This window comes from Atractosteus spatula, chromosome 14, assembly GCF_055471065.1.
Source record: "Atractosteus spatula isolate fAtrSpa1 chromosome 14, fAtrSpa1.hap1, whole genome shotgun sequence".
NCBI classification, from domain to species: domain Eukaryota; kingdom Metazoa; phylum Chordata; class Actinopteri; order Semionotiformes; family Lepisosteidae; genus Atractosteus; species Atractosteus spatula.
In genome coordinates, this window is record NC_142719.1 from 25,262,845 (window position 1) to 25,288,690 (window position 25,846).

At 36.7% G+C, this 25,846-nt stretch overlaps 1 protein-coding gene across 3 annotated transcripts; it reads left to right on the forward strand.

Moving 5' to 3' along the window:
* The first annotated feature begins 8,656 nt into the window (after nt 1-8,656).
* Nucleotides 8,657-23,527, forward strand: macroh2a1 (macroH2A.1 histone). Of its 3 annotated transcripts, none has more exons than XM_088932206.1 (9): nt 8,657-8,750; nt 11,615-11,815; nt 13,011-13,117; nt 13,699-13,896; nt 14,615-14,725; nt 16,345-16,444; nt 18,765-18,854; nt 20,749-20,923; nt 22,889-23,527. In XM_088932206.1, exons 2-9 carry the CDS (start codon nt 11,644-11,646, stop codon nt 23,052-23,054), a joined length of 1,119 nt encoding a protein of 372 aa, XP_088788332.1. In that variant the 5' UTR covers nt 8,657-8,750; nt 11,615-11,643; the 3' UTR covers nt 23,055-23,527. The 3 variants fall into 3 exon arrangements, with proteins under 3 accessions (XP_088788332.1, XP_088788333.1, XP_088788334.1); XM_088932207.1 differs by lacking the exon at nt 16,345-16,444 and adding an exon at nt 17,391-17,481; XM_088932208.1 differs by having other exon boundaries at nt 8,670-8,750; nt 11,629-11,815.
* The last annotated feature ends 2,319 nt before the right edge of the window (nt 23,528-25,846 follow it).

The window sequence follows — 25,846 nt, forward strand, 5'->3', positions numbered from 1 at the left end:
CTGACTCCTGCCATGATGCTTCTCCTCAGAGTACTAGATGAGAACCTTGACTCAGAGGCTGCCTAATAAAAACCAGACCACTTTATGTAGCCTGCTGTTGCTCTAGGTTGGACGTGCCCATTTGTTCAATGACCCCTCCATGAGCTGGGTACAGCAGAGGCCATTTCTGCAAATCACAATCCCCTTTCTCTAATTTGGTGGTGTTTAAAAAAGGATGAAAAGAAATTAGTAAACCAAAATGAAAATAGTAAAAATAATAGGGATAGGTTTTATGGTTGTCTTTGAATCCATCAGCTGCAGCACACCTGGGAAGATCAAGGAGTCCAGTGAAACATATACTCAGTTAAGCTAAACAGTTACAGACTCAGGGAAGATAGAGATCCAGAAGCAATGCATTTCACAAGGGAAAGATGTGAAGCACGCGTTCTACACCAGGGGTGTCCAGACCTCGTCCTGTCCTGGAGAAAACTAATCACGGTTTCCTAGGTTACCCTTAAGTCACCAATTCATGAGACTTCTGTACTACTTAACTGTGATCAATTTAGCAGGGATTTGTTAAATTAAACAAATTGCAGATCATTTGGAGTAAACATTTTAATACCCTTCATACCTCAAGTACCAGAGTCTCCTTAATTGAATAAATTACTTACTTAATTTACTTGACCAATGACTTTACAAATGTTTGTCGTCTTTTTGAAACAGGCAATTTAGAGTGGCCAATAAGACCTAGAGTGTTGGGGTTTTGCGGGACCTAGAGCAAAGATCTCTGTTCTCTTCAGTACTGGCATTCTTTTTAAAGTGTCACTTTGCTGTTTTTACAATACAGCAGTAGGGAAAAATCTCATATTCCAAGGCCAAATCCTTACAAGATGCACAGAACATCCATCACAAAACTATCAGGATGAAGGCTTCTCAGAAATGTTTTGGTATTTACTTTTTGTTTTATTAACAGGTATTTTCTATTTTGAACATGCAAACGAGCACTTTTAAAATAAGCTTCAGTGAGCTTTGTGAATCTTTTATGTATTTGTGTACTCTTGTTGGCATGCAGTGGTTTTTGTAAATTTAAAATGTTCAGGTTCAGAATAATTATTTTAAAGTCCCATATTGCCCTCTAAAGGTCAGTTTATAGATCTGTGCAAAAAAAGTCCTAACACGCCATACTCCCTACAGGCCAATCTGAAAGACAATGAAATATTACAAGATGATGAAAAGTTCTGAGGTTTCTTGACTTAGTATATAGTCAGTATCTAAGCATTGCAAGACACAACTCATCTGATTTCAATGTACTTAAATAACACATTTCTTATGTACTTCAATCAAGTGGTTTGCTAAAGCAATTCAAGCATACCACCATATTGTCACAGGGCATTTACTGTATGTGTCTTATATGTATATATTTCTTATTTAGCTTTGATGTAATCCATCCAACTTCTAAAACCATTATTCAATTCAGAGTTTTAGAACTTTTATATAAAATAATAAATATTTGATATACAAGAAGTATAACACAGAAAAATGTCATATCATCTTTCTTCACCCTTCTTATTTTCTTTCCATTTTATGTTCATACCCCAAAGAGACACGTTTTCACATAAATTATGTTATATTTCACATAAATGAAAATGTAATTGTGGACATCCACACACTGGACACTGTACAGCTATTGAAATATCAGTATCATCAGAAAAACATTAATTTAATCAATTAATTTGTTCTGCACTATCTGTTGGGATAAATACAAGATACAGTGGCAGAGAAAAACTTGCCTGTTCTGAGCTAGCCAAAATGTTACCTTGGTGTTACGTCCCAGTGTGTGTTCTGTGTGTGTTCTTTCTGTTATGTCCACACTGCTGACCCTTGATTGTTCTCCCTTCCCCATTGGCCCACCATTACACCACACTTTCAGTTGATGTCATCATCAATTAGCTGTCAGCCAATCAGAACACATCTTATCCAGCATATAACATGGAGGTTTTCAGCAAGGAGAGGCCTTTCGTTTGACTTCGGTCCCGTTTGGTTATCGCTTCGCTTCGCTTCGCTTCGCTTCTGGTTATTGCTTCGGCTTCGTTTGTTGGTTTGTTTTGCTTTGTGTGTGTGTATTTTCGTATAGCTTCGGCTTTGTTGTTTTGTTGGTTTTTTGTTAGTTTCTTTGTACTTTCGTTTGTTTATGTGTTCATCCTTGTTTTGTCATTACCTTGCCCCAGTGTTACATGATCAACTTTTGTGTTCTTTTGTACCCTGCTCCTGTTTATTACTCTTGTTTTCCCTTATTTGTCTTCCTGGTTCACTTGTGTTTTTGTGTGAACTTTTGTATATAAGGTTAGTTCAGGTTGTTGGGTACACTTACACACTTAGTTGATTTTGTATTAGTACACTAGGTTAGTACGGGTGAGTGCCATTTGCCTTGTATGGTTTTGGGTAGTCAGTGCAGGTTAGCTAGGGTGTTGAAGACGCCGAAGACCGTGTGTTTCGGGTTTTCTTTTGTAGTCAGATTAGCTTTCCCTCACTGTCCTAGCCAGCTCCATTTTTGTTTGTTATTTTCTTTCCTTTGGCACCACTCTAGTTCCTTACCCTTGTTATCACGCTTCCTAGTCCTTCACCAAAACCCCCCCTGCTTCCAAAAGAATTATCCTAAATGTTACACCCCTTTTCCCCTAGACACTTGGGGTCATAACACTTGGTAACAATTTATTAAACTTTGATTAAAAATGTGAAAGTGATTTAATAAAGTTCTCTAGTTATCAGTGAAAGTACTGAGATTTGTAAAACAAAACTAAATTTCAGTAATTCCAGAAAAGGAAATCAAACAATATGACAAGGTGGAAAATGAGAATTAATTATTCCCATTATGGCATCCCAGAACAAAACTGTACATCTGGATTCAATTAAAGATTTGCTCTTGATTGAGGAAATCAGTACAAAACACTTAAGCCACAGGTAGCTTTATCTATTTTTACACAGCTCTGATTCACAGTATACCATTTTAAAAGACATGCCCCTAATGGTGACTTGGAGAGTAAGTTTGCACTTTGCCAGAGGCTAAGGATCTTCTAGGATTAAGAGAACTTTTTGGTCTTGTAAGTCTACATAAGTGTCAAAGTCTTGTTTCCGTGACATCTTGTTCTTGAGAATGTACCCTTTCGTAACATTTCAACAATTTTTATTCAGTGAGACTATAAAAAGAGGGAACAGAGTTGCATAGGATATAGACAAGTGTCACAATCAAGAGTATGAACCGGAGGAAAATAACGAACCCTATGCGGAGCTAATAGGAGTAAAGTCAGACTTCCAAAGGTCGGGGTAGCCAGGCGAGGTCGGTAAACTAGAGGTCAGGCAGCGGGGTGTCTAAATCCGGAAGACGTAAGGCAGAGACGTTGTTGGGGTTGGAGGCAGAGTAAGGTCAGGTATCCAGAGATCGAGGCAGCGAGGTGTCCAAATCCAAATAATGCGAGTAGAGACGGAATCGTGGTCAAAGGCAAGCAGGGTCGGTATCCAGTAAGCAGAGACAAACATAAACCGCACAAGAGAAAGTGAAGGCTATCTCAACAGTGAGCGAGGAGTAAACGGAGTGAAGGGGTATATATGAGAGAGCGGGGAGTAATGGACTGATTGCTAAAAGCGGCACAGGTGTGCACGCCGGGAGGTGCACGCGGGAGTAAGATTTGTGACAACAAGACAAGATAAATAGACATATACAGTAGCATGTGTATCAGAGAAAAAAATATATTGTGCTGCCTGTTAAGGTGTACAACAAAAGGGTGTTCTTTAGGCCAAAGAATAAGATGAAAAGTGACTCCAGAACAACAACTGTCTTGACTGCTCTGCTCTTTCTGAAGAATTTTGAGTTGCATCAAAGCGGCTGATATTTTATTTTTGTAGCTGGACAATCCATAGATTGGTGGAATGATTTTTAAGAATTTAAAGCAGCTAAGGAGATAATTTAAACTGGTTTCCACTGCTCTGGAAACCCTGTAAAAGTAGATTAAACTTTTGCAGGCAGGATCACTGAAAGGTGCACTGGTTTCTCCAAATATAGATAAAGATGGGCAATGTGGGATCCCCAGACTCACAATCAAGATAACATTAACCAATGCCAAGCAAGATTGGCCTTCTCTGCTGGACTGATCTGGACGGCACACATGTCAGCATGTGTAGATGTTGCCACAACAATGGCATTTGCTGGGATTCCAATAAGTGCAAGCAGGAAGAGCACTCCTCAAAAAAGAGAATAGCCATCCATACTGAAGTGTAGTGACATAAAATTGATTACTTTAAATCACTTTGAAGGACACTTAAATAAATGTGCTAAGACCAGCCCAGTACTCATATTTCAACATTTGACAGTTCATAGGATGTTATAAAAAGAGAACAACAGCACATGTTAACAAAACAATTAGGGACATAGAAGTTTAGAAGTTTAGGTACAATGAACAAAGTGATACCTACTGATAGTACTTGGCTACAATACATTTGTCACCTTTGAGCTACAATTTCCATTAAATAACTCAGTTTTAAGAAAGATAATGGAAATGTCTTATAGAAACTTCTTCTACTTAGTGCTAGTGAGAAACAGCAAGACTTTAGAGGAAAGAAGCAAACTCCAGAAATCGAATAATGCTGTCTAAGAAAAAAGCAGCAAGTGAACAACTGCAGAATTCAGAGCCCCATCTGCACAACAGATAGCAGAGATAACTTGGTGCACAAACAGATGTTAAATAGTGAGACAGGCAGATGAAATTGCTCATCTTCAGGGAATTTAAAAGTGCTGAAATTCCAGACATAACAGACATTTGTATCTAGTAAAAATAGACAGAGATGAGATTGGATTTATAAAATGTGACTATACTGTATGTATGGATTTAATAATGTGACCCGAACAAAACAATATGTTTTTATTTTGTCAGAAAAACATTGAAACATCAGGTACAGTACATAAAGCCTTATTGGATGAATGCTAAAAAAATAATAGAAAACCAAAAACGTAATAATGTGTGACATCAAATAACCTACATAAAAGATTATTGAGTGGTAAAGGAAAGCTTACTTTCTATCAAAAGATAAATAGAATAGATAGATGTTTGTTTTTATCTATATATTCCGTAAATGAACTAATTTGTTAACTCCTTCAATTACTAATAATGACAAATGATTTCCAGTGCCACTCCAATAATTTGCTTTTTAATTAATAACTAGAATAATGTTTAATATATAAGGCATGATTATTGTTATTGTTATTGTAATGCGCAGAGGTAATGCATTTCGAAGTAGATTTGTATTGCACCAATAGACACTGTTATTAGACACTAGAAATTAACATCACTGTCAAAAGGATCAACCCCATAAAAGTTACTAAAGCCTTTATTTTCATTCATTCACTTTGGAATCGCTTCCCAGGTCCAGAATGGAGCCTTGCGCCATGAGACAGCAATGCTAACCACTGTACTGCTCTACTTTAGTAACATAGTTATGAATATATATAGGAATAGGCATGGCATCCAAAATATTTACTGGGGCATGAAACTGTAAATACCTTTTCTGAGTTCCAAAAACAAATATTATAGTTGTGAGAGAAAAAAATTCTTTTTTAACATTTAAATAAACTCTGTTATACATTGCATACAATTTTCATTTAATAAATAATAGCTACTGTATATAACTATAGGTTATTAAATACATTTTCTAATTGCAGTTTATTATATAATTTTATTTGTAAATTATTTTTATACAGTGCATTCATAAATTGTGATTATTATTACTATTATTAATAATAATAATAACATTTACATTAAGGAGTTGACTAAATCTGATTTAAGAATGAAACGATACATTCTGTGACATTTCATTATTACATTTACATAAATAAGCCAGCTTGTACATACATTATACATAACTAAGAACAACATATTTTAAAATATTTTTTCTAAATTCAAAGCTTCCATATACTGTATCTTTATTTGCATGAGTAAAATATGTAAACTATCTAATAAGAGATAAAACAATATCATGCTGTAATTATATTTAGCAAGCTATATCTTAATCAGATTTCCTATTAATATTTTCTTGTATTTTTGTAGTTTTTGTAGAAATTTCTTGTAGTTTTAAATAATTCAAACAAAATCCTGAATTGTCTTATTGTTCATAGGATTCTTAACAACTATTATAGCTCAAGCTTCTTCTTGGAATTCAATATAACACCTACAACAAGGCTCAGAGAGCCAGCAGGAATAAGATGATAAGATATTTAGCTTTGCTGGTCAACTGTTGTTCAGCATAAATGAACAGGCAGGTAGAATGAAAGAAAGGTTCAGTATTGTTGTTTATAATTCTACTTCCAGCTTTGAATTATTTTCTACTTGTTCCTTTAGAGCTCATACACTGACACAGCTCCTTGCTTGAACATGTGTTGTACAGTGGAGGGGACACGTAAGTTGTATCTGTTCTCTAGCTTAAGCTGATTCTGATGAGGGGCTTCAGAACTTGTCAATAATGCCAAATGGTGTCACATGGTGGTGAAGTGGTTGGCATTGCTGTCTTGAAGTGCTGGGGCCTTGGATTCAATTCTGCACCTTGAGTGCTATCTGTGTAGAGTTTCTATGTTTTCCCCATGTTTGTGCGGATGTCCTCCCAGAACTGTGAAGCAGCAAAGCTAACCACTGTGCTGCCCTAAAGTCTTCAAATTTCTTTTATTCCCAGATTTTGTCAGTGTATCTCTTTTTAATATTAAGCTATAAGGTTTGTGGCCTGTGTTATCTTCCCAGTAGAGTGAGATGAAAATTCACAAGGTATCAGAGCAAAACTGGAAAAGTCAAATCTGTCAGCGGGTTTTTGTTCTCCCCGTGTTTGTGTGGGTTTCCTCCCACAGCCCAATGATACACTGCTAGGTTAATCTGCTTCTGGGAGAACTGGCCCTGGTTTGTCTGTGTTTGTCTGCCCTATGATGTGCTGCTGTCCCATTCAAGTTATATCGTGCCTTGCACCTGTTGCTTGCTGGCTCCCTCTGTATTGGATAAATCAATATGCATAAGGGTACGGTTAGGATTGTATTTCTGTACCTGAAACCCCTAGAGAGTAGACAAATTAAGAATGTATCATGGAATAAAACCTCATAACTTCACTCATTCCCCATTAAATCTTTTCATTTAATATTGAAAATATTCTTTTCAAATGATCAAGCAAATGATGCAAATGATCAGCCGTTTAATGAATTGAGCGATCACTTCTTAAGGCAGAATGGAAGTTCATATCATGCTTACTCATAACAAGTTTATTAAAACCTTTTATTTGATTTTCAGTCCATCTAATTTCTACATTAACTGTTTGGGATGTCTGGCTTTTCTGACAAATTACTTGTGATATTACAAAATATATCTTAGAATTGTGAGGTGAGTTTGACTAATTTCCCAAAAATCAAATGTAATATTTTGCAAACATAAGACAACTCACTGATTTTTTAAAGATTTTTTTTGCCATTTTGTCTCTTTTTAAAATTTATACTACAATGAATAAAATTTGTAACAAGTAATGGGCTATTTTTTAGTTCCTCTTTAGCAATGTACTTCTAACATAATTCTCTGAAATCTCCTGTGGGCATCAAATAGGAAGTATTTAACACAATTTATGAAAGCAACTGTCAAGAAATAGAGAATAACTTCCTAAGTGCCACTCCAGGAAGCCTGATGATCGTATCTGTTCCAGAGATATACTTGTCATTTAAATTGTACTTTGGAGACAGCAGGGTTTAGCAAAGATGCACTTGTTTCGAGATGAATTCATAAATGCTATTAAAATCTTAACTATTTCACATAAATAATTATCATATAAAAATGAACTGTTTGTAAAAATTGTAATGTAAAATCCCATTCATATTTATATATATATTTAATATATTTCCTTCTCTACCGTATGCAATGCGGGGATTGAAAAAAGACATTGGAAAACACAAACGCTTATACTGTAGCTGCCTCTTATTGCACCAATAGGTGTGTCTCCACCTGCTGGCGTAAATGCTAATTAAAAATGCGGTTCAATAATAGTCTACAATAAATTATAAATAGTTCGGTATTCTAAAATATATTTCAACAACGCCATTTAATAAAGAAAGACTGTATTTTTAAAAGAACATTGTAAGGCATTTAGCTTCATTCTCAAGGTTAATTTTGCATTTAAATTGCCTACTACAGTATTTCGTTATGCATTTGTTAAGGCTTTACAGACTTACAGACGCAAATGCCCACTTAACCTGAATATTATTTTTGTTGCTTACCAATGCAGACTATTTGCCCACGTGAAACACGTTTATTTTAAACATAACTATGTTGTGATCAATAAAGGCAAACTTTGAAACCCGCTTTTATGTCTGCTCAACGAAAAGCCTCGTTTGTTGACCGATTTTAAGGTTAAACGAAGTCAATAAAACAGAGTATACTTTTATTTCAAATTAAATAATGTTGTACATGAAAGAAAGAAAGTGTTTAATTGAGTCTACTTGCAATCAAAACATTAATACGGCAATAAAATGCACCAGCCGGTGAGCATTTATCAAGATTCCGGTTAATTACAGCGAAATGCTAGTAACTGCTTCCTCTTTAGAGATTTTTACACAGTACCACAGGGTTACTGTATTTCAAAATAGGGTAGATACAGCTTTATGATTGAGGTCGCTATGGATTGTGGGAATCGGAGACACTGCCCAGGCTTGTTTTATTGGAGCTGCAGGAGACAGTAGACATATTGCTGTGCTTTATTCTGTAAGTAACTGACATTCTTTGATATTAATTTACACCTGTTTCGCCCTGAAAAATCAAACGCCGCATTTTTTTTTCTGGAAAAACATCATCTGCCTTACCAGTCACGTCTTTAACCCAGTCTACCCATTTTACTTGTAGATCAGGGCCGTGTGACTTGAATTGTATTTATAGGCTACATTTATGTTTAGCAGAATCGCAGCCCCGCTGATAAAAACAAAAAGCATACTGCTGCGTAATATCTTTGCGGGAGAAAACATGTGTCATGTGTAATACAGATTGTTGTCTCATTATTTGTGTCATTAATGTTTGGTAATATTTTGTATATTTCTTTGATGGTAACATTTTAAAACCCGGAAACCGAACCATTCTAGTTTCTAACACGACATTATTTCCAGTATTTCATTTTTTTGCTTTATGTAATATGCATATTTAACAACATATAGATATCTATATATTCATTATACTTTATATCATAAGATGGAAGAACGTGAAAAAGGAGAAAGTGGTGGTATAGTATGTTTTCTGTTTACTTTTAATACCCTTTAGCTCTATATCCTGAGGGGAGAAAATAGTTCGTGTCTGCAAAATATTATGGTTAATGTAGTACACTTTGCACATTCGCATTTCTGATGTTAATGAAGTTAAGCACTCTGATTAATCTTATCTGCTCTTCTTTGATTTTTTTTTCATTTTTATATTTGCTACAGCCAAAGACAGTGACAGTGACAGTGACAGTAGCAAATAAAAAAATTCAGTGTTTAAAATGGGACAATAGTAATACAGTTTTTAATTCTGTATTAACTTTAGAATGTGGTACCAATATTTGGCCTCTTCGAATTGCATAATAACGTTTTATTTGTCATCCTACATTCACTAGAATGCAAATAAAGTAACCAATGTTTTATATAAAGTGTATTAACTCATAGTGATTCTGATCATTCAAAAACCATGCAGAATTGAAAACGCTTGAAAAAAGTGATAGCTGAATACAAAACATTTCTGTCACACAAAAACAGCAGTTAACTACTTCATGCTGCACAAAACGCTTTTCTCCGAGGACCCTGGAATTTTAATTAAGTACCTTACACTGATGTTTATATAAAACCTGGTATTCAGCTGCTTTCCTCTCTATTTTTCTCTTATTGTTGTACGTTTTAATACTAATTCCTGTCTTATTAATCAGTATATCTGTAGCTATAGTATTGCATGAATTAAATGTAGCCACAATATTGTAGCTGTGAGTAATCTATTTACATTTTTACTGCTCACAGAAGTAATCCTTTTTAGTCATCTGTAACCCATGATTTACATTTGAAGTGACATGTTTGCGTTGCTGACGAGTTAGCATATACATTATAGACGTTGCTTTAATAACTCATATGTGAGATGTTTTTATTTTTTCATGTCCCTCCAGAAATCTCTTATTGCTAATAAGATATTTAGTATACACTATTATTCTATCATAATTGTTGTTATATGACACGTTTTAAATATTTTCTTTTACTTAATGTGTTGTAATCTATTGTTACTCTGTAAAATTAGTGGTGTAATTTGTAAACTCCACATGAGGCACTTAAACAAAAGACTAGTCATTTGGGAGTTAAGAAGCTGTTGCCTAGCAACCTGTACCTGAAAGGCAAGTGTGCCCCTGAGGAAGTAGAGAATTAAAATGCATCTAAACAAAAGCCAGACAGGTAAAGCCTGTAATAGGAAGACATAGATCAGTCAGAATGTGATCTACAGTATATAAGAATTAAACTCGTGTTTTATTACAGCAGTATCTAATTGTTACTGGTGTAGTAAACCACCGCGTTCTCTTTTAAATTATTTAACTGAGATCTATTTTTAAAAAGGTCAATATAATTAAACTAAAATGTTCACAATTTACAGGACTGTGGCATCTTAAATAAATGAAAGCACAGCTTGTGTTTTACATTTAGGCCATATTTATACAAGTATATTATGATTTTACATACTTGTGCTATTGCATGAAAAGGTGATATGGATATGTTTGAGAAAGAGAAAAAACTTTATCTTTTTTAACATGCTGAACAAAATTCAGAACTTTTTTGTGAAAAATATGTTTGATACTTGTATGTCTGCAACACATAATAATGATCATAATAATAATTCATTAATTTATTTTTAAAAAATCTTACAATTATATAGCACTTTTCTGGAGACTTCACTCAAAAGACCTTTACATGTAATGGGGACTCCCCACCACCACCACCAATGTGCAGCCATCACCTGGATGGCAGGCATAGTGTGGCAGAATACTCACCACACACCAGCTATCAGTGGAGAGCAGAACAGAGTGATGAAGCCAATTCATAGGTGGGGATTATTAGGAGGCCATGATTTGTAAAGGCCAAGAGGAAATTAGGACAGGATGCCAGGGTAAGACCCCTACTTATTTTGAGAAACATCCAGGGATTTTTAATGACCACAGAGAGTCCGGATCTCAGTTTTACGTCTCGTACAAAGGACTGCGCCCTTGGGCTGTGTCTCGATCACTACACTGGGGCATTAGTGCTCACACAGACTTTAGGGTGAGTGCCCCCTGCTGACCCTACTAACACCACTTCCAGCAGCAACCTTAGCTTTGCCAGGAGGTCATCCATCCAGGTACTGACAGGACTCACACCTGCTTAGCTTCAGTGGGTTGTTAGTTGTGAGTTGCAGGATCATAAAGCTGCTGGCAAATTTTCATAAAAAGTACTGCTAAATCGGAAACTGTGAAAGTATTTTTACCCCACTAAAACGCTCTTGTTAGGTATTTCAATAAATATCTGTACAGACATGTTGAGGAGAGTAAACAGAACATAAGTTTCCGTGGCATTGAGTTTTTTTCACCTCTCCAGACCTACAATTTCAGACTGGCAACAGCACTATGTCTAGCCGAGGAGGAAAGAAGAAGACTACAAAGACATCTCGGTCTGCGAAGGCCGGGGTTATTTTCCCTGTGGGCAGAATGCTGCGCTACATTAAGAAGGGGCACCCCAAATACAGGATCGGAGTAGGAGCCCCAGTTTACATGGCAGCAGTCCTGGAATACCTAACTGGTGAGAACGAAGCAACTCTCTCTGTACTTTGATCTTAGGAAATAGTGGTCTAAGGAGGATCAAGGTTTTTTATCTCCTGTTTCATTTATATTACAATAAATAGTTCATTTTATATATATCCGAAAAGTACCAGATACCTAATCAATATAGATCTATATCCAGAATTAAATATTGAATAAATATATGTTTAGTTACAAATAATACTTAAAGCAATACTAAGAGGCCATTTCACTGTTTTTCAGTTTTGTTTCACATGTATATTTCTTTGTTTGCTGCCTTGTTGAGGTTGAAAATAAAAAGGTTCATGTAGTACCCTGCAAAGGGCTGTGCCAGAAACAAAAATAATCTAATTATCTAAGATAATCCATGTAGAAAATCAGATTTTAAGTCCTGCTTACTCAAGAAATGCCAATAAGTAACGGATATTGCATTAAACATGTTTTGTATTTGTTTGGAGGTTATTATAAACTCACAGTAGCAAGAAATACACTAAAGCAGTGCTTAAAATGGTCTTTACAAATAGTGATTAGGGTTGAAAGGCTTGTTCACAGCTGTTTAGTCATGTATTTCTGCAGAGAAGTCACTTAAACACTACTGATAAACATTTAAACTACACAGGAATGTGTAAACAAAGTTGTTTTACATGTGATAATCCACAATACTAGGTGGTGAGTGATGATAACAAGGCCTATCTGATGTGAAGAATGCTTTGATGCATTTTGGAGAATTGCTTGGATATTGTTCACTCACATTAGGTTAGCTTGTTAATTTTTAACAAGTTTTTTTTATCCCTTTTAAATATGCTGTTTTGAAACACTGAATCCCTGACTTGATTTACAGTTGTTTATACCAACTTTTTTTTATCAATTAGTATGAGTATTAGTGTCACTTTCATTTAAACAAGACATTACCAAAGTTAAACATTTAAACGTTTTAAAGAGAAGAATATGCTCATTTTGCTGTGAGAATGCACTTTCTGTTGGACACGCAGTACATCCTCCTTGCAGAAACCTTGATTCATAAGAATAATTATACATAAGCCTCTCAGGAAATATACTCAATAGAGAAGCAATGAGACACACACGAAGGGACAAAAAAGCTCAAATGTTGAATTTCTTGGGTTTTTGTATATTTGAGTCCCTTAAAACGCTGTACTTAGAAATGAATTGTAATTTCCTTTAATTTTATGTTTCAGCTGAAATCTTGGAGCTAGCTGGGAATGCTGCCCGGGATAACAAAAAAGGACGGGTCACTCCCAGGCATATCCTGTTGGCTATCGCAAATGATGAAGAACTCAACCAGGTGTTACTTTTGGTGTTTTAAGACCATAATTATGATCTCCGGTACTATAAGCCAAGTCTGGCACTCTTATTTGGAATTATATTGTCCACCACTTGATTTTCAATATTCATAATTAAATATAAGGGCCAGGGTCACAGTGCTCTGTGGAGAACATTAACCTCAAGGTAAAACACTAGAATCAATATCATAGAAATGTACTTTAATCTGAAAACAGTAAAGGAACTTGGCTTTGTTGGTGATGTAACATCATTTTACATCACTCATGTGTATGTTGCAATCAGTAGGTATTTAATCTGAATATTTTGTAAAGTACAGAGTCTTGGTTTTTTATAGTGATACAGACACAAACCATTTTTTGTGCCTAGGTCTTTTGCATTTCACAGGGCTTAAAATAGAAGAGAAAAAAAGATTGTAATGTGTTCTATCAGCAATAATATTGTGTGCAAAATGGAAACTTCCTTAGTGTCCAAAGATATTTATGTGATTCTAATTGAATGGACATGCGCCCTTTTGTGTTTTCAATATTTTACCTCCTCATTTAAAAAAAAGCATTCCTTCATAGTGTGTTTTCCCATTCATAGCTGCTGAAGGGAGTAACAATAGCTGCGGGGGGCGTTCTGCCTAATATTCATCCAGAGCTGTTGGCTAAAAAGCGAGGATCCAAGGGGAAACTGGAAGCCATCATAACCCCGCCTCCAGTCAAGAAATCTAAGTCTTCTCCTGTGAAGAAATCGACAGCAAAGAAGGCAGGGGGCAGAAAGGGAGCCGGGAAGTCCAAGGTAAGCCAGACATGACTCACCTCCACCTTTGATGCAGTGCCTTTTCTTTAAGGAACATCATAACTTTGTGTAGAGGCATGAATTCATACCAAAATAGTTAAAAAAATGCCTACTTGCAAAAGTAGTGCATAAGGTCATTCTCCTTATGCCAGTCCTTTAGAACAGCAGGAGACTAAACTGTCTGTCATTATTTCTTAATAATTGTAATTGTATCAACACTTGGTGGCACAGTGGATAGCATTGTTGCCTCTCAGTGCTAGAGCCCTGGATTCAGTTCCGAACCTGGGCTGCTGCCTGCCTGAAGTTTGTATGTTCTCCCCAAGTTCATGTTGATTTCCTCTGGGTGCTCCAGTTTCCTCCCATAGTCCAAAAACATACTGGTAGTTTAATTGGCTTCTGCGAAAGCAGGCTCTAGGTGTGAGTGTGTATTTGTGTCTGCGTCTATGTGCTCCCTGTTATGGACTGGCCAGTGCAGGATGTACCCTGCCTTGCTCTTGTTCCTTGCCGGGATAGGCTCTGGCTCCCCCTGACCCTGAATTGGAGGAAATGGTTAGAAAATGGATGGATGTATCACCACACATGCATAACTACGTGTTGGCATTTTCTGCTAAGAATAAAGAAGAAAGGTGTGAGAATTTATAAATATACTGGTATACCACTGTCATCACCCAAGCAATACGTCTCTCTCTGTCCATTAATTGCTGTTGTATTACTCCAGAAGAAACAGGGCGAAGTGAGCAAAGCAGCCAGCGCAGACAGCACTACTGAAGGCACTCCTGCAGATGGGTTCACCATCCTGTCTACCAAGAGCCTCTTCCTAGGACAAAAGGTACTCATTTTTCCTTCACTGTTGTCAAGCACTTCCAATTAATTCACACTTTTCCTGTAAATGCCCCTTTTCCAGTAAATTTACAGCATCTGCTATTCATTTACATTGAAAAATGCCATTACTTGTAGTCTACAGCCCATCCTCAGTAAATCAGAGTGAAGTGAAGCTGCCTCTGACTTCCTTCTCATCTGGACAGCTGCACATTAATTGAACTCTAATCCACTTGGAGATGACTCTAGAGAAAGCTCCACTTCAGTGAATAGAAGACGCATTCCTCCTCGTGTAGTCTGAAAAACAAGTGCACCAAGGTTAATGCTGAAGGCAAGCTAATTAAATTGAGGGGGAAAAATTATGTTCAGTTCAGACCTAGAACTATAAAACCAATAAATTACACACAGAGAATGTATATGCATCTAAATATTAAAAGATTGTTTTGTGCAGCTTTTGACAATTACTGTTTGTCCAATTTGTGATGCATACTTACATATTGATCCACTGGAAATTAAAGTGACATGGCTGACTTAACTTTTTATACTTATCCAGTTTTTAACTTTCACGTGTATAAATATTTACTAAAGCTTTCAAAAATGTTGGCTACAAAAGAGCAGCCAATGAAGTCTTAAGTTAATTCACTGGGTGGCTGCATTGTCAACCTTTCACCTAGAAACCTGTTTCCAAGTATGGCCAATCCTTGACTATTTCCTGCTTTCTCTCTGCACTGTTTATGTAAAGTTAAATTTCCACTGTAATAGGGTAGAAAGGCAATGTTGAAATCCTACAGAAGATGTGAATAGGGGTTTTGAATATAAATACCATGCAGGCAAGACGTTTGTGTTATTAGATTCTTCTATTGGGAGTGTATGTTAATTTGAGTCAGTGAACAGTGCTACTACTTTTATTTTGTTAATTCTGCTTATTTTACTGACATTAAAATTTACATAAAAATGAGATGTCCATTATATTAGTTAAATGTTTGGTCTTATATATTAAAAGCTGTATACAATATGCCTCAATACCACTTAGGAAATGTTAACTAAAATTGTTATTGAAAATTACAATGTTCTTAAGAAACCGTCCCTTCATTGGATAACACATGAGATATATTTTGTAAAGAAACTATATGGTATTATAGAATATGCATCCATATTCTTTGGTTTTTATATAGCATTTGTGCTCACAGTTTATATAGCAGAACACAGTTTATACAGTTTATATAGCAGAATATGCACAGTTGTGTGTTCAGCAATACAACCCATTACACTTTACAAAAGCAGAAATTGTTCTGTTTTTCAATTCCTCAAATGTATAAGGCCAAATGAACATGCAATAGAAAAAGAGTTCTGATAGTGGATTACTCTAAAATAATGAAACAAAGGTGGTGTTAACCAAGTTCATTTACCAGTACTCACACTTATGGTATGAGTGACCATATAATACAACAAGAGTGAAAAAAAAATCCTTCACAATGGAGGAATATCATTTTTAATGGGTCTACTTTCGCGCTCTTGCTATTTATTTGTTCATTTTATGCTGAATTGGTTTGATTTTGCTGCTTTACAAGGTTCCTTTGTGAAAGTGCTAACTGTCCTGCTCTTCCCTGCGGCATGCTTTCTTTTCAGCTGAACCTTATTCACAGTGAAATCAGTAACTTGGCTGGCTTTGACGTGGAGGGTATAATCAATCCCACCAATGCTGACATTGACCTTAAAGATGATCTAGGTAAATGGGGCATGGCCATTTCTCACCTTCACTGACTTAGAGCTGCCAGGAAAAGAATCAAAACAATCTTCAGTACAAATACTCCTTGAGATACCCATGTTGTTCCCCATGTGGAATCTTACCTGTAGTTTCAATTCCAAATAATCTCTGGATTGGCAGATTGTTCTGCAAACTGCATAGTCCTTGCATATATTGCTAGATGCTCTAGTAGGATAAAGCAGGAAAATGAGCAAATGAGAGTGTGTTAAATATAAGTTTCATATTTCCAGAAGAATAAAACTGTTGAAACATTAAAAATACACTGTTTGATTTATTTCTCCTGAAATGATCCTTGTACCTGGCATTCAGTTTATGTTTTGTGAACATTACAAGGAGGAGATTAAAAAGAATTAGGAAGAACCTTCACAGACATCTTAACTACCATGAGTTGTAATTCTCAAGAAATTGTTTTCCGTTCATTCCATGTCAGCTCTAAGTTACGCCAAAGACATTTTGTGCTGTATGGATTTGAAAAATCCTTGAAAGAACGTCTTTAAATGATCAAACCAAGTAGAATTAATAATACAATTATTTATATAAATAAAAATAATACAATGCAAATGGCTTTGTAGATATTGTATTACTTTGGTCTCTTACTTGTTAAGAGACAATAAAGAAAATCAACCTGAATTTTGTTTTTGTCAGCTTTCAAGGATTTTGCTAAATCTCCGCAGAAAAGTTTAAACCCACTCATAGCATTTCATTGTACTCTGTTATGTCTTAGACCATCTTAAAGGATATCATGCTCCATTAGACACAATTTGATTCTTTTGTGATCTGCCCTCTCTTTTCTTGTACATCTTATAAAGGAGGCGCCTGCCCTGGGAGGAATTTCTTTGAGTTGTTCCCATTTGGCTTACCTTCCCCCAGTGGTTGATGCCCTGTTATTTGCCTGTTGTTGTTATAGTTGCAAGTTGTGCAGGCTGACATTGCCAACATCGACAGCGACGCTGTTGTTCACCCGACCAATTCCGACCTCTACACTGGTGGTGAAGTAGGTAATGGAATTTTCTCACTGTGGCACTCTCTGTTTGTGCTGATGCCAGCCAGCCTCAGTTCCTTGAGGGGCGTTCCTTTCAGTGCATCTTCTTCCCTCTTCCAGATACTACTTGCACAGATTTGTATGTATTTAATCTATATTAGCATTGTGTTTCCACTTAAAGAAGAAGCGTATCTTCTTTCCCTTCATACTTTCTGCAGGGTTTCTACACATGGCACATGGAGGTCCTTATGCAATAATTTGAAGTACACAAGCTTGTTATTCGTGAAAGAAATACACACAGGGCCTAAGAAGTAGATTCAGCTGCTAGTACAGTTCTTGAGTTTCTTGATAATTGCTCACAAATCAAATTGGATTATTATCATTTAGCCTTTTTATAATCTCTGTCTTGTATGTAAAGGCCTTTTCCCTTTAAAAGGTTAAAACCAAATCCTTGCTTTCCCAAGTGCTGCCAGGTTATTTTTCTGCTTTTACAAAAAACAAATTAGAATACTGCATTATGTATGCCATTGTCAGTTTACTATTTGTTCCGTGAGTTCTGGAAGAGCAGAGAAGAAGTGCAGAAAGTGCTTTGCATTTAACTTTTAAAAGAAATGGCAATAACTAAATTTGATTGACTAATACAATTTTAGTGGATCACAGCACTATCTGCATTCTGAATCAGACTGTGGGCAGTGTGAATGACTTTCAGTCAGATTTGTCTTCTCCTCTCAGGGTACCAACACACACTGCATTTTTCCACTCTGTTAATGTTGATTCTGGCTGAGGCAGCATGCTCTCTTCCATACGTTGAATGGAGTTGAGCTCTGTGGAAAGTCAACTCTTCCGATAAATGAAAAGGTTGAAAGGGGAGCTGCAAATGACGTTTTATAAATGTATAGCAAGCCATTAAAAAGTGTCCACTAATAAAGAATTGATATTAGGACAAGCCATGTTTTGTTAATTAATCATTAGTAGAGGTTTGTTCCAATCAGGTTATTAATCATCCTAATATACAACAGGTTATAAGGAATTTATAAATGGCATTTGCAGTCTCTTAAATCTCACCAACAAAAGTTATGCGTTCTGTTTTCATTAGGAAAAAGAAGGGCTTAATTAGTACGAACTCAGATCATGCAGTAGTGGTTTCACATGGAGTGTGTGTGGTGTCCAGAGAGGTTCCAAAATGCAGTGTGAAAATGGGTGAACTGGCTTGCTTTAGCATCCCTTACCTGCTTAACCCAAACACAGACGTTGGTTATCTCGGCTGATTTCCCATGATCCAGGAATGTCATTTCTTAGGTAATGCCCTGGAGAAGAAAGGAGGCAAGGAGTTCACGGAGGCCATCAGCGAGCTGCGCAAGAAGAACGGGCCTTTGGATGTAGCAGGAGGTACCTCTTGGCTCCTTTAGCTGGAAGCAGGAGTACCTTTTATTGTGGCCAATTCTGAGTCGCTTTTGCACAAGGCTGTATTACATCAACTTTGTCTTGGAGTTTATAGGCAAAGATAAAATATTGGATTTATAGGACGTTTTCCTCCACTGCCCCGGCAGACATGTGACATGTATACTGCAGGCACCTTGGAAATGGTTTGCTCACACTTTCCAAACATGATGTCACATAACCTCACTTGTGTTGCAGTGACTTCAATCCAAGCACTTAATTAAGGCATTGGCATTTTGTAGGCCCCTGTTGGTCTCTTTACAGATAGGCTGCCAAACGTCTGCTGGAATGTGTGTTTCAGTCTCACAGCTCTGTGAACTGGCTCCTTGTTCATCGTGTCTTCAAGCAGTAGCCACTTCTTTCAAAGACAGAAGTTTTGAATTTACTTAGCTTAATTAAAATGAACTAAAAATGAACTGGCTTTTTTTTTTTTTTACTTGAAAGCCTCAGTACCATTTTTGACACTTTTAGGGTTGCCAAATAAGCACACTAAAAGTAAACCCACTTTAGAGCCCACAAAACTGTAAAGATGAGGTCAAGAAATGCAAATAATTATTGTTTATATTAAGTTATCACTTCTACTAATCACCTGGTTAAATAATAAGGGGTCAATGCTGAGTAATAGTTAGGGCTCTGGTTAGACTAGTTAGTTGCAGATTCAAATCCTTCTGTGACCTGCTGTTGTGTCCTTGAGCAAGATACTTTTGTACAGTTTGTTGCAGCTAATGGGTAGCAGTGAACCTCTATACTTATGAAGAATTTTACCCATTTTATGGGTGTGAGTAATAATAACTTTAACATATTTGGATGTCTTTTGGGGTTACTATAATTTCATGATGCTAAAATGAGTGACAGCATAAGATGTTACTGTACTTTCAAGAGAAGACAGCAAAATGCTTCCTTTTTTTTGAAAGAAAATGTGCACTAGAAATGCTCTAATCTTTTTTGACAAAATGCTGAACACCAAGCACTACTTATTAGAAAAGAGTTTATTTTCTTTGTGTTCAGTTGTATTTTTGTAAGTATTTATAACAGATTCATCCCATTAATCGCAATACATCTGTGTTTCAGATTTGCATCAACATTGAATTTATAGATCTAACAGACCCACAGCAGTGAATAGAAGTAATTAAATTAGATTGGACCATTTCTCAGCACACAGCTTTTTAGGATTTGGCAGAGAAATACTGTGGTTGCTGATGTAAGAGAAGTTGTTAGAAACTAAAATAAACAGAACTTCTCAATTACTACAAAGTCTATGAAAGCCAAGATTCTTTCTCCAATGTCACTTTCTTGTGGATTCTAAATGTCCCGTCCCTCTGGAAAAGTGATTCCCAACATCTTTCCAGTCAGATACAACACCTCCTAGCCTCACATCCCTGTTAAAAGAATACAAAACAAGTTCAAGTTGTTTTTTACAAATCGCTCTTCATTGAACTTTTTTAAAAATGAATGGCTTTCATAATTTCAATTTAAGCTGTTCCACCCCTTTCAAAATTTGAATTTGTTGTTTTCAGTTAAATTTGGTTTTAGGGGAAGCACACAATAATTATTTCATTCTGAAGAATTATGCTTAAGATTTCAGTGCTTTGCAGTTGCTTCTCTGCAATGCACAGGGCATACATTTAATTTCTTTGTGTGTTATTTTAGCAATGTTATGTCTTGGATACAAAAGACTGTATATAGGATGTCAAACTGCAATCATTGTGCATTAAATTAAAGAACCAGAGCAGTCTGACTGAGTTATAAACTGAACGGTACACCTGAAGGAATGCAGTATAAATGTATTTTGGTATAGCCCTTTCCTAAGCTGATTGAAGCCTGTTTTTTTTTTTCCACACAGCCGCACTGACAGCAGGGCATGGCCTTCCGGCTAAGTTTGTCATCCATTGTAACAGCCCAGGCTGGGGCTCGGACAAGTGTGAGGAGCTTCTGGAGAAAACGGTCAAGAACTGCCTGGCCCTGGCAGACGAAAAGAAGCTGAAGTCGGTGGCGTTCCCATCAATCGGCAGTGGCAGGTAAAACCGGTTCTCTGCCTTCCTAAAGAGTAAGCAGAACACTGGTTCCCAATGTTTGCTGTTTGGGCAAAACACACAAAGGGGTTTCATTGAAATGTTGTTCTGAGCTTTGGGAATTCACAGCTAAGTTGTTATAGCAGGAAAGCCAAGGCGGCTGCCCCCCTTCCACAGGAATCCATGCACCCACACAAGAAAGAGAAGAAAATATGTAAGTTTAATTTACTGACTAGCGCAAAGGTCCCCAGATCCTCACTAACTTTTACAGATGCACCACAGAAAGCACACTGACAGGTTGCATCGCAGTGTGGTATGGCAACTACAGTATTGCTGACCGCAAAGCCCTACAGCGGGTGGTGAAAACTGCCCAGTCCATCACTGGGGTTGCCCTCCCATCTATACAGGACATTTATGACAGACATTGCTTGAGGAAAGCTCTAAGCATCATAAAAGACCCCACACACCCCAGCTCCAGACTGTATGACCCTCTACCATCTGGAAAATGGTACCAGAGCATTCGGGCCTGGACTACCAGACTCAGAGACAGTTTTTACCCCCGCACTATCAAACCTCACCTCTCACCTATGATCTGAACCTCACAGTGCCTTCTTTCTTACCAAAAACTCAAACACACATTGAAATCTACCTCTACCTTACATGTCAAAAAGCTCACTCCCCATAATTTTCTATCCTTTTATCTCATCCTGTTGATGCATGTTTTTGCACATCTGATGTTGTTTTGCACATTACCTGTTACCTTTTGTTGTTTTGCACATTGCCCGTTGTTGTTTTTGCACACTGCCTGTTGTCTCTGTCTTTTATTATACAATTGTATTGTTGTTTATTTTGTACTGCTTATCGTCTGAGAGCTACCTAAATAGCATTTCGTTATACCATATACCTGTATATGAGTATAATGACAATAAACTTGAACTTGTAAAGATCAGATCACATCATCACATCACTTTCAATAACCGCTTATCCAGCTCAGGCTCGAGGGGGAGCTGGAGCCTATCCCAGCAAGCATTGGGCGCAAGGTGGGATACAACCTGGACAGGACACCAGTCCATCGTAGGGCGAACACAGATACAGACAAGCACACAATCAGATCAGGGCTAAATTTTACAAAAGCCAGTTCATCGTTTTTGGAAGAAACCAGAACACCTGGAGGAAAGCTTATGATTTGGGGAGAACATACAAACTCCATGCAGATTTGAGAACATAAATAAGGTTACATAAGACAGAGGCCATTCAGCCCATCTTGCCAGTTTGGTAGTTAAAAGCTAATTGATTCAAGGATCTCATCCAGCTTTTTCTTAAATAGGAATAGGCTATTTAGTCTTTCAGCTCATTTATTTGCTAGTAGCCTATTGATCTAAGGATTTCATCCAGCTAATTCTTGAAAGAAGCCAGGGTATCCATTTCAGTTACATGCTAGGTAACTTGTTCCACAGTCTCCTTCAGGCCTTCGTGTGAACAAAAGTGATTTTATGCTTCCCGTTCTCAGTTTTAAATGCACTTTCACTTAGTTTCCTGTTGTTTCTTCTAGTTTGTACTTCATTGATGAATCAGAAAATTTCCAGTGGGTTTAAATACTTGAATTGGGTTCATTTAGCCTGTCAGTACAAGACATTCCCTTAAGCTCTGAAACCTATTTGGTCACCGTCTCTGGACTGATTCCCAGGGCAACTATATATTTTTTGTAACGTGATTATCAAAATTGCATGCATCATTCTAAAAGAGATCTTACTAGTGCATTTTACACTTATCCTGAATCCTAAAGGGGGAAAAAAAGATTTGTGAGTAACACCACCTCCCTCCTTCCAAGAAATCAGAGGAGAAGGAAATGACATAAGTGTGCTTCCCCTCTGTCCAAATGACGTGCTGGCTAACTTAACCATCAAAACCTGTGCAGAGCACCACCTTCAATTGTCTTTGTTCTTTTTGCTTTATTTTTTTCTGTTTTAGGAATGGCTTTCCAAAACAAACTGCAGCCCAGCTAATCCTGAAAGCCATCTCCAGCTACTTTGTCTCCACCATGTCCTCTTCAATCAAGACAGTATACTTTGTGCTGTTTGACAGCGAGAGTATAGGGATTTATGTGCAGGAAATGGCCAAACTTGATGCTAATTAAGTCTCCCCCCCAGACACACCTTCATCTCATTTTCCTACTTCTCATTTTATCCTTTTATGAGCTTCACTGTATCTGAAACCGTCACTGGTTTCACTTTTATTTTAATTTATTCTTGGCAAAAAACTTGTCTTTTAATTATAAAATTTCCTAATCATGTTGTTGAACACCAGAATCTGGTTTTGAATTCTGCACTGTCTCCCAGCTGTATCAATTGTTTGTCCTTTAGGTATTCCTAGATTTCTTTTAACTGAAAGGTAGAATCGCATTCCAACTGTTTGGAATACTGTGATCTTTTATGTGGAAGGGAAATGGCAGGTACATTATGTATTTGTGCTGTGCTACTATGTGTTGCGACCATTGTTTTTCTTTTTCTTTTTTAAACAGGTGCTACAACCTTTTATGTTTATACTGTGTATTCTTAATGTTAGACAAGGAGTGTATGTAAAATGTTTTAGTAAAATATTGGAATGTGGTAGTATGATTCTCTTTCTTTTTATTTCAGAAAATGTGGACTTAAGAGTTTTAATTTCCCAATAACTGTTGTGTAATTGGTAGGTCAGGCAGTCTCAAGAAATACAGCATCATCACTCTTTTCTGCTTTCTTTAAACATTTTAACATGACTGGTAATCGGCTACTAAATGTGAAAAAACTAAGAAAAAGTGAAAGTTATTCCAGCCATCTTGCTGGCCACAATCGGATCCATTTCACACATCAGTACAAATTAATAGTTGTTCTCCCATATGACCACTAGGTGTAGCTATGTATCTGCTGATTATCAACAAACCTTTTGAAGGAATAAATTATATTTACATGTTTTATACTCCCATTAAAATAGCTTGTGATTTTTAATCTATAGCTGTATCTGTCAGTTCATGATGTTCCAAGTAATATAGTTCTTATTCAAAATTAAGTCCAGAATATTTTAAAAGCATCAGAGATTTGTTGACATCATAGATTGTGGAAATCTAGTGATTGACTGTTAATCTTTCAACAGAATGAGAGGAGATTTTTTTTAACCTGATAAAAATATGTATTACACAAGAAATGTTTTAAAATGTGCTCTTAACATCTTATGATTTCTAGAGGTTTTTTTTTTCATGTGCAAATGCTAATGGAAAAATATCCAAATCTGACTTTGCCTTTTCCAAAGCATGCGGGACTCAAAACATTATTAGATGAGTGGTAAACCTGAAGCCTTTGCTCGTATATTTGACTTTCCCAAGCACCTTTCTTATGCGGTTAAGTGGTTTGGTTGTGTTAAAAAGTGCAGTAGGGCCCGAGGCCAGTCTTGTCTCTGGGAGGGGCTAGTAGGGTGCTCTGAGGAGTCGGGTGGGGGTCACTTTCCCAGAGAGAGAGGCAGCCATAGCGGACCTCCTCAGAGCGCGCCCATCTGAGGGATAATCCCAGGAAATACTGGTAGGTTTTCCAATGGTTCTCTCAGGAAAATCTCAGCAAATTCAAAGCATCTGTTAGCGGTCCGGATTTTTCTGCAGGCCTTTCCCAACCCCCAAGATAAGATTTTATTCTTTGCACGAAAAATGAGACAAAAAAACAGAATAAAGTAAAGCAAACACTGCATAAGATCAAGGGGGTGAAGACCCAGTCTTCAAAGATTTCCAGTATACGAGAATGGAATGTAATCTGTCACTCATTACACGCAATGGAAACCCAGTGAACTGTTTGTCCATTATGAAAAGAAAACAATATTAATAACTGTGTTTGCATGTATGTGGAATGCTTTGTTTTTTGTCTTGTTCATAAGAAAATGAGAACACAAAAAAGGTTACAAAGGAGAAGATGCCATTCTGCCATTTCTCGCTCATTTGGCAGTTGGTAGTTAATTGATCTAAGGATCTCATCCAGCCATTTCTTAAGAGAAGCCAGGGTATTGGCTTTTACAGCATAGCTGAGTAGCTTGTTCCACAATCCCACCACCATTTGGATATAAAGCACCTCTATATAATTTCCGTTCATTCCCTCTGGTCTTTGTGTAACTTCATTCTGATTTTGAGGATTTTGAATACTGTCTCACGTCTCCTTGTAGAGAAGCCTACAAGTATCACGGTTTATGCAAAGCATTGTTTACCATTATTAATTATAAATTGGCTCCATCTGGGATTACTTTAAATTTATTCACTTACATTTATATATGTATTTACATTTTATGGCAGAATTAGCAAATACAGTCCTCACAGTCATGAAGAGGTCTGAATGATTCATATGGTTCATATTTATTTTGCGAAGTATTTAAACATACTAAACACCAGTTATCATGGTGTTCTGGGTAACCGCTTAATGCTAGACTATACAAGCCACTCTGGAGTGAATCTATTACTCAGTCCTAAGGATCAGAAAAAATTGCTTAAGTCGAAAATGCAAAACTTTCTGGGCTCTATATATTCGAACAGGGTTCCTTTTTTGTACTTCTTTCCATGGCAGTAACTAAGAAGCTAATCCTCTTCAATTGGAAAAGTAAGAATAATTTATTGTGCGATGGCTTTCTCTTGTGGTGGACCATTTTGAAATAGACAAACGTGTATTTGAGTGCAAGGACAAAAAGAAAGACTTATATTTAATTTGTTATTCTTTTGTCAGTTATTTCAACCTTGGAGCCATAGAGGACCTTTGACATTCCATTCCATTTTATATAATGTTTAGGATGAGGGTAGGGTTAGAGAGGGTAAGAAATAATTATCTCTATTTTTGGCATTTATTATTACCATTGTTATTAAAAAATAAGAGAAAAAATACATAACTCTGCAAAGCAAAAAATGTCAACGAAGGCATTGTA

Bases quoted from the DNA above. Each gene is read 5' to 3' on its own strand.
- macroh2a1 (XM_088932206.1), top strand. From the start codon at position 11,644: ATGTCTAGCCGAGGAGGAAAGAAGAAGACTACAAAGACATCTCGGTCT. The intron at 13,118-13,698 runs GTGTTACTTTTG...TCCCATTCATAG, and splicing joins ATGATGAAGAACTCAACCAG to CTGCTGAAGGGAGTAACAAT. The intron at 14,726-16,344 runs GTACTCATTTTT...CTTTCTTTTCAG, and splicing joins GCCTCTTCCTAGGACAAAAG to CTGAACCTTATTCACAGTGA.